Source organism: Anoplophora glabripennis, unplaced genomic scaffold (genome assembly GCF_000390285.2).
Source record: "Anoplophora glabripennis isolate ALB-LARVAE unplaced genomic scaffold, Agla_2.0 scaffold1730, whole genome shotgun sequence".
NCBI classification, from domain to species: domain Eukaryota; kingdom Metazoa; phylum Arthropoda; class Insecta; order Coleoptera; family Cerambycidae; genus Anoplophora; species Anoplophora glabripennis.
In genome coordinates, this window is record NW_019417804.1 from 20,474 (window position 1) to 36,288 (window position 15,815).

The 15,815-nt window shown below is 32.8% G+C and overlaps 1 protein-coding gene across 1 annotated transcript; it reads left to right on the forward strand.

Moving 5' to 3' along the window:
* Positions 1-2,857: 2,857 nt before the first annotated feature.
* Positions 2,858-11,945, forward strand: LOC108915769 (sushi, von Willebrand factor type A, EGF and pentraxin domain-containing protein 1-like; the record flags this gene model as incomplete). Its single annotated transcript, XM_018721892.2, has 5 exons — positions 2,858-3,074; positions 3,133-3,418; positions 3,658-3,726; positions 11,426-11,616; positions 11,677-11,945. Coding segments are annotated over 5 exons (1,032 nt in total), but the record flags the coding sequence as incomplete, so codon positions are not given.
* Positions 11,946-15,815: the final 3,870 nt, after the last annotated feature.

Here is a 15,815-nt window from a genome sequence, read left to right on the forward strand (position 1 = left end):
CCGATCTAAATAACTCATTTAGAGGAAAAAAAAAAGAAAATTGTTACCTGGATTTTTATAAGTGAAGATGATAAAAGGGCTTTTAATAAACAAAAAAAATAAAAGCGTGAGCAGGGGCCGCGGAGGGTTGATTTGGGGGGTTGAAAAGTTATGAAAAATTATATCATTGGGATTTCTGGCGAAAGTTGACGTTAAACAAAAAAGGATCCTATACAATAGTGGTAGATCATGCAAAAATCTACAACTTTTGTAGAGGTCACTTTTTAACATAACCTCAAAATTTCCGAGAAAAATGCAAAAAACCGTTTCTTTCTGATTTTTCGTTTTTTATTTCTCATTTCTGCAAAAATAATTTAATTTTGACGAAACTTGGCGAAAATGTACCTTTCTGAGTCTTAAATAACCACAAATTTTTTTAGATAATAAAATTAAGAAGTTTCATTCATTTTTTCGGTCTGAAACACTTTTTCTTCAAAGAAAAATTCTACTTAGAAAAATCATCGTACAGAGTTCTGCCGGTGATAATTTTTTTTGTTTTGACATATACTTTTTGGTGAAATAAAAAATCTGTAATCACAGTTCAAATACATGCTCACAAATGCAAAAAAAATAAAAATTACTTGCAGCAGTGAATTTTTCAGTAATTGTTGATAATTTGTTTAAATTAAAAAGAAAATCAAAAACTGATTACGCCATTCAATTGTATGGAAAAAATACAACAAAAACTCTCATTGTTTGACCCAAAACTTTATTTTTGTACAGTATTGCTATAAACATAAGTCGAGTAGTCAATAAATAAAATAAATAATATTTTTTTTCCTTAATATCGATTAGTGTACTTATTTTTTTAAAATTTTAATGAATTCATAGATATACAGTGTAAAGTTTTAAAATTCCTTGTAGTTCCGGAGATATCCGGAAAAACCCGAAATTTTGCAAAATTTTTAATTTTTTCTGGCTTTATTTGAAAACGAATTTTATAACGAATAAATTACATATATACAATGGCGTCAACATTTGTGCATACCGACGTTTCGCCTTCGAGAGACCATCATCGGGTTAATTTTTTTAAATACGTCGCTGCTATTTACATGTCATTTTTAATTCCGAATTAGAGGGTATTACTATTGTAATCGCTTAAAAAGTTTTTAGCTTGTTTTAGCTATCATTTAAAATTTTTCCTGAGTACGGCTCTGAACGCTTTCAAATTATCTATTGGATGAAGTCATAACAGTATAAAAGTCAATACCGCACAAACTATCCAACAATTTTTTTTACTACTATTAGCAATACTAATTAGAAATAATAAAATATTTCATGAATTCGTATTATTTTTTTATTAGGTACAACTTTTTAAATTATTGATTTAAAAAAAAAATTGTTGGATATTTTGTACTGTACTGAGTTTTATTCTCTCCTCTCTCCTCCAATAGATACAGGTATTTTGAAAGCGTTCAGAGCCATGCTCAGAAAAAAATTTAAATGATAGCTAAAAACCTTTTTAAGCGATTAGTAATATCATTTAATTCAGAATTAAAAATGACTAAATTTCGTCATAAAAATAGCAGCGACATATTTAAAAAAATTAATCTGATGATGGCCCCTCGAAAACGAAACGTCGGATTGCAAAACTGTTGACGCCATTGAATAGAGGAAAATAAAATTCGTTTTCAAATAAAGCCGGAAAAAAAATAAAACGATTTTGCAAAATTTCGGGTTTTCGGATTTCGCGCCAACAGTAGACTTTGTAGTTAATACTTTGTATTGCTGAAATCTCAAATCATTCAGAGATAATTTATCAATTGTGCATATGTAATTTACTTAGATGTTTATAGCAATACTGTACAAAAATAAAGTTTTGGGTAAAACAATGAGACACAATTTTTTATATTTTTTTCCGTAGAATTAAATGGTGTAATCGGTTTTTGAATGTTTTTTAATTTAAACAAATTATCAACAATAACTGAAAAATTCATTGTTGCAAGTCATTTTTTATTTTTTTGCATTTTTGAGCATGTTTTTGAACTGTGATTACAGATTTTTTTATTTCACCAAAAAGTGTATGTCAAAGCGAAAAAATGATTACCAGCAGAACTCTGTACGATGATTTTTCTAAGTAGAATTTTTCTTTGAAAAAAAGTGTTTCTGGCCGAAAAAAATGAATATCAGAAATTTCTTAATTTTTTTTTCTAAAAAAAAATGGTTATTTAAGACAGAAAAGTATACTTTCATCAAGTTTCGTTAAAATTAAATTATTTTTGCGGAAATACGAAATAAAAAACGAAAAATCAGAAAACAGAAGGTTTTTCGCATTTTTCTCGGAAATTTTGAGGTTATGTTAAAAAATGACCTCTACAAAAATTGTAGATTTTTGCTTGATCTACAACTTTTGTATTAGATACTTTTTTGTTTGACGTGAACTTTCGTCTGAAATCCCAATTTTTCAACTCCCCAAATAAACCCTCCGCCGCCAATGCTTACACATTGATTTTTTTTAGAATTATTATAAGCCCTTTCACCATTTCCAGTTATAATAGTCCAGGTGACAATTTTTTTTCTCCAAGTGTAATTGGTTGGACTGAGTACTTTTAAAAGAAATTAAACAAATTTTTTCTATAAACAATTTACCATAATCATCAGTTTTACATGTTTTAATTTTGCAAAATCGTTATGTGGATGTTGTTTGCCCTTCTGATATAGTACTGCTATGTATTTTGATTATTACTTTGTTAGTGTGCTTGCTTTAGGTAGTCACATATTGTACAATTCAGTGTAGTAATGTAATTATGTATTTATGCCTGTTGAGAAAATAAATAAATAAATAAATAAATAAGTAAATAAATAATCAAAATTGTTTTCAGCTGATTTCTGTCCAGAATTAACCGATCCAGTAGGTGGTTACCAAACATGTAAAGACTGGGGAGCGGGAGGACAGTTTAAAGTTTGTGAGATCGGATGTAATCAGGGATTAAGATTTTCGCAAGAAATTCCTCAATTTTATACTTGTGGAATCGAAGGTTTTTGGAGACCTACAAAGAATCCTATTCTTCCTTTAATTTATCCAGCTTGCTCAGGTAAGCAATTTCTTAGCATAAATTAATTTTTATTAAAATAAATTTTGATTCGTTTCAGCATCTCAATCTGCTCAGAGAGTATTTAAAATTTCAATGTTATTCCCAAGTTCAGTTTTATGTAATGAAGCTGGACAAGGTGTATTAAAACAAAAAGTACGCAATTCTATTAATTTACTAAATAGAGATTGGAACTTCTGTTCTTTCTCTGTGGAGGGTACACGAGAATGTAAAGAACTAAATATTGATGTAAAATGTGATCACAGTTCAAAAAGACAAACAAGACAAGTTGCTGACAATGAAGATGGTGCTACATATATAATAAATGCAACTATACCAGTTGAGAAGTAAGGTTTAAATATTTTATCAAGGAACATTTTATGTTAAATATTATTATTGAGAAAATACCACTTAATCTGGAGCACAATGTCTACATAATAATATGTAAACATTTCTCATTTTGATACTCTCTTTAAAATCACTTAATAATTGTAACATTGTTTATATAATCGCATGAATTAATTTAGTTAAGCTTTAATAGTAGTTTATTAGGTTAAATAAGTAGCCAGCATGTTCTGTATTGTAGAAGTACTCGCCAAGGACGGCAATCATCCAGTGACACCTACAACATAGATATCTCCTTCCCAGCTGTAAAGTAAGCACTTTGAATTATTGTATTAAATGCATGCATTAATATTTTCAAATAAATGGGGCCCCTTCCTATTAAAAGATTCGAACCGGTGTGAAATTGGCGACTAATATTTCCGAAGATAACCGAACATTCATGGGCGGAGGTACAAAATGTATTGCATCAGGGTAATATAATATGTATCTCTTGTTGAAGCATTGCAATATCGAATGTTCACATTTTTTACAATTTTTGCTTTTTTTTATTAAAGGTTTCATCGACTCTCAACCTCCCCACTTTAATTTAAATAATAATTAGCATTACCGCTAGCACATAAACAAAGTAGGTATTTAAATTGTTACTTTTTACAAAAATAATAATATCTCCGCTCTCGTACATGATAAGTACTTCATTTTTTCTGGAAAAATAGTATTCGGGGTGTTATTTGAAATGCTGAAATTTCATCGACTCGCAAGTAGCGGAAGGGTTGTTTTAACAATCCCGAACCATGAAAATAATATCTCAGCTCTCATACATAATAAGTACTTAATTTTTTCTGGAAAAATAGTATTCGGGGTGTTATTTGAAATGCTGAAATTTCATCGACTCGCAAGTAGCGGAAGGGTTGTTTTAACAATCCCGAACCATGAAAATAATATCTCAGCTCTCATACATAATAAGTACTTAATTTTTTCTGGAAAAATAGTATTCGGGGTGTTATTTGAAATGCTGAAATTTCATTGACTTGCAAGTACCGGAAGGGTTGTTTTAACAATCCCGAAATCTGAAAATAATAATATCTCCGCTCTCATACATAATAAGTACTTCATTTTTTCTGGAAAAATAGTATTCCGGGTGTTATTTGAAATACTGAAATTTCATCGACGCGCAAATACCGGAAGGGTTGTTTTAACAACCCCGAAATTTGAAAATAATAATATCTCCGCTCTCATACATAATAAGTACTTCATTTTTTCTGGAAAAATAGTATTCCGGGTGTTATTTGAAATACTGAAATTTCATCGACGCGCAAATACCGGAAGGGTTGTTTTAACAACCCCGAAATTTGAAAATAATAATATCTCCGCTCTCATACATAATAAGTACTTCATTTTTTCTGGAAAAATAGTATTCGGGGTGTTATTTGAAATGCTGAAATTTCATCGACTCGCAAGTACCGGAAGGGTTGTTTTAACAACCCCGAAGTTTGAAAATAATAATATCTCCGCTCTCATACATAATAAGTACTTCATTTTTTCTGGAAAAATAGTATTCGGGGTGTTATTTGAAATGCTGAAATTTCATCGACTCGCAAGTACCGGAAGGGTTGTTTTAACAACCCTGAAATTTGAAAATAATATCTCCGCTCTCATTCATAATAAGTACTTCATTTTTTCTGGAAAAATAGTATTCGGGGTGTATTTTGAAATGCTAAAATTTCATCGACTCGCAAGTACCGGAAGGGTTATTTTAACAACCCCCAAACGTGAAAATAATTATATCTCCGCCCTCATACATAATAAGTACTTCATTTTTTCTGGAAAAATAGTATTCGAGGTGTTATTTGAAATGCTGAAATTTCATCGACTCGCAAGTACCGGACGGGTTATTTTAGCAACCCCGAAATTGGAAAATGGTTAAAGGATGACAGGTCCGTGTGACATGAATATTTATAGAGAACATATTCAAAAACTTTACTTATCTAAGTCCCGAAATATGTAAAAGGAATGTATTCTATGTGGAAAAAATTCGGAAAACAACGAAGGAATTAGATATTATCTTGTGTGAATTTTGCAAAAGGTCTTGCCACAAAACATGCTTATATCTCCGTGGTGTTAATTTTACAGAAGATAATAATTGTTGTGAATTATGTCGCATGTATTAATACTTCTCTTTTATTAGGGAATGATGCCTAAACATTTTTGTAGGTAACCGTATATATATATATATATATATATATATAAATCCTTTAAAGTAATATTTAAATTGTTATAAGTGGCAGGCATCTAAAAATAATATGTAGAATCAATACTATAATTTTCTTAACGCAACCTATTCAATATAACCATGCATTTACCGAAATTGAATGGATTACCTTAAAAACGTATACAATAAATGTTGTTAGTATCAATACGAATGAACTTTATAGCCCAATGTATTTCAAAGACGAACCGCTTGCAAAACTTGATTCATATGAACATTCTCCCTACTTTCAATCAGAAAGTTATCTTCTTGTTGGTGGAATATTGCAACAACCTGTGTGTTGATATAATATAACAATAATTTCCTTCATTTAAAAGAATAAAATATTACCAAATCTTCCAAAGACATGAAGAATTTTGTACCCTCGTGGGTGTAACTATTAACTTTTTTCGGTGTCGTTAACTACGCTTCCGTCGATAAAACATTCAGTATTTTAAACACAGAGCAAAATACTATTTTCATTGAAAAATGAAGAACTTTATACGTATGCGAATAGTGATTTTATTTCTTTCAAATTTCGGGGTACTTAAAATAACCCTTCCAGAATTTGCGCCTCGATAAACTTTCAGAATTTCAAAATGCACCCAAATTGCTATTTATCCAGAAAAATGAAGTAGCTCTTATGTACGAGAGCGGAGTTATAACAATTTTCAAATTTCGGGGTTGCTAAAATAACCGTTCCGGTACTTGCGAGTCGATGAAATTTCAGCATTTCAAAATACACCCCGAATACTATTTTCTAGAAAAAATTAAGTTCTTATTATGTATGAGAGCGGAGATATTATTATTTCCAAATTTCGGGGTGGTAAAACAACCCTTCCGGTACTTGCGAGTCGATGAACTTTCAGCATTTCAATGGGTACGAATAGGTACTATTTTTCCAGAAAAAATGAAGTACTTATTATGTATGAGAGTAGATGTATTATTATTTTCTAGTTTCGGGGTTGTTAAAACAACCCTTCCGGTACTTGCCAGTTTATGAAATATCAGCATTTCAAATAACACCCCGAATACTATTTTTCCAGAAAAAATGAAGTACTTATTATGTATGAGAGCGGAGATATTATTATTTTCAAATTTCGGGGTTGTTAAAACAACCCTTCCGGTACTTGCGAGTTTATGAAATATCAGCATTTCAAATAACACCCCGAATACTATTTTTCCAGAAACAATGAAGTACTTATTATGTATGAGAGCGGAGATATTATTATTTTCAAATTTCGGGGTTGTTAAAACAACCCTTCCGGTACTTGCGAGTAGCTGAAATTTCAGCATTTCAAATAACACCCCGAATACTATTTTTCCAGAAAAAATGAAGTACTTATTATGTATGGGAGCGGAGATATTATTATTTTCAAATTTCGGGGTTGTTAAAACAACCCTTCCGGTATTTGCGAGTCGATGAAATTTCAGCATTTCAAATAACACCGCAAATACTATTTTTCCAGAAAAAATTAAGTACTTATTATGTATGAGAACGGAGATATTATTATTTTCACGGTTCGGGGTTAAAACAACCCTTCCGGTACTTGCGAGTCGATGAAATTTGAGCATTTCAAATAACACAATGCAATACATTTTGTACCTCCGCCCATGAATGTTCGGTTATCTTCGGAAATATTAGTCGCCAATTTTAGTCGCCAATTTCACACCGGTAAGGTCAGACATATTATTAATTACTTTTTCAGAATTAATTGAAGGGAAAAAACAATTTACATTTACGTTAAAAATCGTTAAAATATTTAAAATGAATATTAATACTTTAGTAACCAATTTTACCAGTAATAACATTTATAGTTAAAACATGTTTGATATTTAGGTAAATGTACATACCTGTCCATAATTATTTTAATATTATGTGAATTTGTCATCACAGTTCAGATGCTTTTATCTGAATCTGAATTCATTAACATCCTTGAAAATGTTAAATCCTACATCTTAAAACGTATATTATATTTTCAAGAAAGTCAAGAATCAGTAAAAATTCCATATCATACCAATTTTTCTCAGAATAAGCATTCCTGCATCCTGATTACAAATTTTTAGTACCTATGTGCGTGTATGCTGTATATATTATATTATTTATTATATTTTTAAATACTTTAGGAAACATTTGTAAAAAAATATTTTAGTTGTGAATTTGAGGTGTCTAGCTTTTTTGCAAATGAAGTCATTTTATTATGAGACTCTAATTCTAAATATAAGACTAATATTTGCCCAGGCTTTAGTTTTTTTTTAATATTTTTATACATGGTTTTGATTATGTTTTGTTGCCATAGATAATGTATAGACTTTGCATTATGTGATACAGAAAAATTTACTTTTCAGTGGTATCAATATACAGGTTCGGAAAGTCCCCATGGTACATCGGCCGTTACGTGAAAGCGATAAAGTAAGTCATAGAAATCCGTGCGATAGGCAAGGATGGTTACATTGAAGACGTTTCATAATCTGAATAGTCACTCCCACTTCTAACCCGAAACGGGCGGTGACTATTCAGATTATGAAACGTCTTCACTATAGCCATCCTTGTCTATCGCACGGATTTCTTTACTTCACTTTGTCGCTCTCATGTAAAGGCAGATGGACCATGTGGATTTTCCAGCCCTGTAAAAGGTCTCCACCCACTACACCACTTACACCAGGTAGCATAACAATAAGCGGAACATATTTAGTCTATTTCTCGAATATACCCAGTGTCCGTCGTTCATCAGAACGGACTGACATCGTGCTGCCATTGACATTACGCAAATGATCACTTCCGATTTGCCACAAACGCAATGTGAAAATGTGCACACATTTTTTCATAAATACGTATTTCTAAGGACAGATTATAACATGACTCTCGGCAATTTAATTAATTAACAATAAATAATTAATTATGAGTGCCCTTTTGTTAGACGATGAGAGAAATAAAGGTGAAAGAAATATTCATCTAGACGGTAGAAATAAAATAAATAAAGCTACCATACCATATACCGTACCATACTTCTCCTACCGCTTGGCATGTTCCTTATTTTATTCCTAAGTATTTAAGGGTAATTAAGGGTCAGACAAAAAAACATCAAAGGACTTTTCGTATCAGAATTCCACCCTCTTTCTATCTCTATGTGTCTGTCAACTATTTTTGGGACACCTGGTATATAGGCACATATAACAAACCAACGACTGTCTAAGTTTAGAACAAGGAAGTTAGTCAGGTTATCAGCCTTAAAACAAAAAAGGTACACTCTTTTTTCTGTTCAAGCTTTCGAAACCTTACGGTTTTTTGCTCAGGAATATTACAAAATTTGATCAGAGACAAATTCAATAAAAAAAATGGGAAGGAAAATGTAATTTTCACTTACAATAAGTGAGGTTATATTGAAAGTTGCCAGTTACTTTAGAAATTTCCGTGTAAATATTCCAAACCAAACTGTATTATAGTCATTAAAACATTCATCAAAATAGTCAAATACCTAGTTCAGTACTATCAGTCTTAATAATAATGTTTGTTTATTAAAATAAATTTAAAATATCTCATTGAAATAATTGGTTTGCATTTTTCTAGTGGAGCAAATAGTTGACACTTGTAGAATAATGAATAATGAATGACACATTTGATGATATTTTTAATGTAATAGTCTTTAATATATGAAATCCGCAAATTTCTGAGAAAATCGAAACCGTAACTCCTACAATGCCTACATCGGCTAATAGAGGGTTTGATTTTCTATAATGTGGTGCAAAAAAATACAGGGTGTTCCAGTTGAATTTTAAAACTTTTGTCGGTTTAAAGTTTCAAAATGTAACGTAAAAAACGGGACATTGCCACCACACTAAAATAAATAATTTTATAGACTTATACAATCTTTACAGGTACCTTCTCGTAAACCGATAAACTAAAAACTAAAATAAAAATGTAACAAAATGAAACGGTGATTTAGTATTTGGCCATTCCCTTTCGCCAAATTAACGTGGCGTTTACGAGTTTACAATCCCGTCATATTATACTAGGTGTGAACTGGCAGTAGCAGCTTTTTAGAGGCAATGCGACGTTTTAACTTAACACCGGAGGCTAAGCTGTATAGCATCGATTAGCTGATAAAGTGGCTGAATATGAAAAAGGATTAGACATATACAATAATGGATTTTGTTTAGTGTTTTATAACTTTTTAATAATACCTACCTGTTTTAAGTTTCATAAATGTATCTCTATCTACTTTACTCAGATCAGCTAAACTAGGTCAACGTCAGAGATCAATGACATTGAGGTTCACAAATTAAATACATACACTGCTTAAAAAATACTAACACATAATTGTTTAAAAAATATTTGATATTTATCAGATTGGTATTTTTAGGTGTTTTTTAATTATGTATGTTTTTTAAAAAATAATAATTTTAAATCATAAATTAATTTATTTCATATATAATTAGTAAAGTATATACATACCAGTACTACTTAATGTTTAATAAATAATGTAAAAAAAAAATTTTTCAAGAACAATAGAATGGTTATTTAATGTTCAATGCTTTGTCCACATTGATACAGGGTGTCCCAAAATTCATGCAACAAAATTTGGTCACAGATTCTTAAGACAAATTTAGGGGACCCGTATTTTTTATTTTTGCCAAGTGGCTCCCTCTTTCGGAGTTACAGCCCCTTGAAGTCCGCCCCTAAAAATATTTTTTTTTATATCTCAGAACTCTCTTGTACGAGAATAACTAAATTTGGTACACAGGGGTTTTATGACATGTGGAATCTGATGGTGCTACGTTTTTTAGCGGGCAACCCCCTTAAGACAATTTTTCGTGGACGCGATATTTTCGAGAAAAATGTCAAAATGTGATGAATAACTAATAATTAAAAAAAAATCAAATTTGCGACCAAATTTTTCTGGTTCCAAAGACAAGGGGGCCCATAAAAAAGTGTCTTAAGGGGGTTTCTCGCTAAAAAGCGTAGCACTGTGAGATTCCACATGTCAAAAAACCCCTGTGTACCAAATTTAGTGATTCTCGTACAACATGGATTTGAGATATAAAAAAGACTTCTTAGGGGCAGATTTCAGGGGGCTGTAACTCCGAAAGAGGGGGCTAGTTGTGAAAAAGAAAAAATACGGGTCCCCTAAATTTGTCTTAAGAATCTATGACCAAATTTTGTTGCAAGAATTTCGGAACACCCTGTATGTTTTATTAAATTATTTTCCATTGTTGCTCTCTTAACAGATGATTTTAAAAAGGTAACAGCTAGCAATGCTGATATTGCACTGATAGAACCTATTACGCTAATTCTGGGTAAACAAGAACTAAAGTGCAGCAAAGTAAAAAAACTCATTATAACTATTCAGACTATTACCTCTAAAAACGCTCTATATTGGTATATTTTTGAAGAAATGTTCATATGGAAAACTCTGTTTATTTTTAAAAGTTCTGTCGCATATTTTTAAGACCGACTTAAACCTGACTCACTTCACTTCACTTCATAAGCCCACAGCATAAGTGTTCCATTTTTTAAATTGCGTTTGATATTTTCCTCCTTTTAGCAATTTTTTTAGTTTTCGCTTATAAATTTTAAACCTTAGTAGGAGTTCCTATAAAATTTCCGATTTATAAAAGTTTGTATTTTCAAATATCCTTTTTAATAAAAATAATTCACCTAAAACGGTAATTGTACCTCATTAAAAGATCTGACCCCTAAAATAATCTAATCAAATGAATTTACAGAAAATTACTGAACTCTGTCCTTCACTTCTTAATTTAGCGATCCTGTACTGCACTCTAGTACCAGTGAGAGAACATCTGTGAAATTACTTTTGGAAAAATTAATACTCGAAGAGGATCAATTTGATGTAAGGGATATTTTACCAAACACTATACCAGATCCGTCATCACTAGTGCTGGAATCAGATTATGCATGTCCAATGGGACAAGTTGTTATGGCACCGGACTGTGGTAAGTGAATAATTAAAAGAAAATGCAATGGATATGTTAATAATTATCAAATAATTACAGTTCCATGTGCTATTGGAACATTTTATAGAAAGGAAACCAAAACGTGTAGTCCATGTTCTCAAGGATTTTATCAAAGTGAAAGTGGACAAATGCAATGTATACAATGTCCTCTAATAGCCGGTAAGCCTGGTGTTACATTTGGAGTTGGTGCTCGAAGTGCAGCTGACTGTAAAGGTAGGATATTAAATGATTCCCTAAATTGGTGCCATGATACAAATTGTGCTGAACTGGTAGGACCGCCATGTGGTGAACTTAACTTTGCTCTTTAATACATTAAAATAAGGGACAGGATTGGTAATAATAAGGCACGTCTTCACATCACATCTTCTATAAATATTTATTCAATATATTTTTGTGGGTTACAATTATACTGGTGTATGAAGAATGTGGAACATTGTGTCATTGCTGACATAGCAGAAAATTTAACAGTATGCAACCTACTTCCATCATCAATAGGTTACCCAATACAATCTATAATATAATTTTGAAACGTTTAGTATTCACAAATTATAAACATAATAATTGTCCCACTTACTATTACACTACAAAATATATTCTACAGTATAACAGAAATCTATTTAATATAAATTTGATATAGTGGCGTAAAGCTTGCACATCACTGATGTTTCAAATTGAGTTGTAATTTTATGTGATGATAGTAGTATATCATATACATTTTTAAAATAATTACTGTAGGTATTAGTTTTCTATATGTAACAAAAAGTTATTATTTTTTTATTAATTAGAACAATTTATCTCTCGGAAACGGCGTATTTTCTGATAGAAATTATACAACAAACTAACAATGTTTATGTTCTGTCAACCTCTGAAGTTTAAACATTTAACCCTGAAATGTCCTGTATATTGCAATACAGGGTGAGTTTTTAGTTCGTATTTCTTCCGTAGCGCTCGTATAATATTCAACAAAATGGGACAGTGAAAGGTTTTTCCGCCATATCGTTGCATATTTTAAAAATATTGACGAATATACGGGGTGTTGCGTTTTCGCGGTACACGGCCTAACTTTCTTATTTAAAACGGAACACCAACGACCTCAGAAAGGATAGAGAGTGCATTGTCTTGGATTGTTTTGTTCTATTGTAAGAAGTCTTTTTTATATCTCAAAACCATGTTGTACGAGAATCACTAAATTTGGTACACAGGGGTTTTATGACGTGGAATCTCACAGTGCTACGTTTTTTGGCGAGAACCCCCCTTAAGACACTTTTTCATGGGCCCCCTTGTCTTTGGAACCAGAAAAATTTGGTCGCAAATTTATTTTCTTTTTAAATTATTAGGTAGCTAGAAAGCCATTGAATTTAGAAACTTGTTTCTCTTGATATTTGTTTCGTAAAACGCAATGTTTTTGAGGAAAATGGCGAATCACGATATGCATTCGATCACGTTTTGACATTTTTCTCGAAAACATTGCGTTTTACGAAAAAAGTATAAAGTGACAAAAAGTTTCTAAATTTAATGGCTTTCTAGTGGACTGAAAATTTTTAAATAATTTAAATATGCGACCAAATTTTTTTGGCTCCAAAGACAAGGGGGCCCATGAAAAAGTGTCTTAAGGGGGGTTCTCGCCAAAAAACGTAGCACTATGAGATTCCACATGTCATAAAACCCCTTGAAGTTGAATAATTTTTTCATTTTTTATTAATAGCTCTTAGAATTATAAACCATTTGTTCTCAAATTTTGTGTGGTGAATGCCACAGTGCACTAGTACTAATACAAAATCTCAGCTCGACAGAAAGAGCCAGTGGCGTGCATTCCGCATTTGCCGATACCTTTTATAAAAAGTATATGTTACGCCCACTGACTGATCTTCAAAATAATTAGTAATTTCAATTGTCCGTGCATTGTTCTGCCAAAAAGCATTCTTACGTTTTCTCCATAATAGGCACCGTTACGGAGTAAACCGACATTTTATAAAATCATCCTTGATCTTAATTTTACCAAAACTGTTGTAATCAACAACTGAAACGCTCAGGAAGCACATTCCTGGTTACTTGAATATTATCTGTGATGTTGATTCCTGAAACTTTACCATTAATGTAGCAACGAATATTATATGTTCAAATTGCAAGCCCCTCGCTGGAATACACACTTTGTTCACTCTTAGTAATAGAAAATTAAAAATCAGAGTTGCTTTGAAAACAGTTTTGGTTGTCATAATAAATTTGACATGCTCACTCTTTGTGGAGAAACGAAAACTTAAATTAACATTAATTACTCGGATTTAGTTTATTATAAAATACCATTAAGTGCTTTAATAATACCACATAAATTTTCAAATGCTGAATATGCTGATGTACTGTTCTGTTACGGATTTTGTAATGGTAACGCGTTGGAGGCATCTCGAGAATACAGACGGAAGTTTCCTGGTAGACGACATCCAAAGTCTCAAGTATTTACTGATACATTTCAAAGACTCCATAAACTGGTATAGTCCATTGAAATGTTACATTTTTTGGGCTTAGCGTGCAAAAGTCAGAGCACCTAATTTTATTTTTTGGATGTCAAGAGAGGGCTAGTGTAAAGTTAAATCCATGTTTATGGGGTCGCAACCCTTGTGCCTCGGCCGCCATCTTGTAAAAAGGGCTGCGAATGGTTTTTATACTACTACTTGCTATATCGGGCAAACTATTCGTCGCACAGAAAATTTGTAAAATACATTTTTTGTTGCAAATTAAATTCTCTACAACTTTCCGTAACTTTTAGTCATTGGACCAAAAATAACAAAGTTATTAACGAAAATAGATAAAAATTTGGGAACAAATTTTCTTTTGGTCGTTATAACTTTTTTCTGGTCATTTTACAAAAAAAATACATCAGAGCATGTTTTTTCAAGGAATAATTTACATTACAAACTTTTTTCAAATTTTATTTATTTATTAGGGTTTACAGCGATGCGAAACTTACACTATTCTCCAGTACTAGTAAGTATACATTAATATGAATGATTAGGCGTAGTTTTCTCTCATCTTTCCATTATTTTTATAAGAAACATTTTAATGATTGACATTGCAATGTTGTTAATTAGTTATTGACTCTTTTCCCCACCCCTATGAGGTAGAGTCTGGTGGCGCGTTTTTTTACGTCGTATCCCTAGTAGGCAGAATCCATATGGACATTTTCTAGCTGACATAATAATTAGTCTAATTAAAAATATCGAAATATATTTCCTAATCTACTGTGTCCTCAGTCTCTTCGATGGGCCAGGCTGCGACTCAGGATCTGGTTGAGTTTCCGATATTGAATTGTTGAGGAAGGATGGAGAATGAAGTGGCGTCATTATTGGCAGTTCATCTTCAAAATCAATCTCCTCAATCAACTTTGATATCTCCATTATGTTGCTGCATGTCTCCCTGGAACAATTCAGGCACACTGCAGAACATTTGAGGCCTGCTAGTAGATAAGTGAGACCGTTTCTGCAGCGGAAGTGACGTCACATGGCCAGTGTCCATCGAGTTCGGCGCACTCCTTCAGCGACTTCTTGTGGGCATTGTCGTTGTGCAAGAGATGCGTGAGTGTTGGCATGCAAGAAGTGTCATGGCGGCACGGGGGTGGCTACATGAGGGGGCTGAGGGCAGGTCGCTAACAAGAAGTGTCATGGCGGCATGGAAGTGACGTCACATGGCCATCAAGCTGCAAGAAGTGTCATGGCGGCATGGAAGTGACGTCACATGGCCATCAAGCTGCAAGAAGTGTCATGGCGGCATGGAATGACGTCACATGGCCATCGAGCTGCAAGAAGTGTCATAGCGGCACGGGGGCGGTTACCTGTGGAGGCTGAGGGCAGGTGATAGGTCGCTAACAAGAAGATGGCGGCGGTCTGCAAGGAAGTTGATTGGTCGTTAGCGATAAGATGGCGGCGGCCTACATGGAGCGAGGCGGGTTGCTGAAGAGTTGGTCAATGACCAGAGGGTTAGTTCGGAATTCTGCCGCCAGGATTTTATAGATGTCGCTGGTAGGAGGAGGCGGGGCAAGATGGCTGTAGCGGGAAGATAGCGGCGGTAAGATGGCGGCGTGCGGGGTGCGGCACGTAGCGGCAGGTGATAGGTCGCTAACAACAAGATGGCGACAAAGAGGCGTGGCTATGGTTACGATAAGGGAGGGGTCAATGACCTCCAAA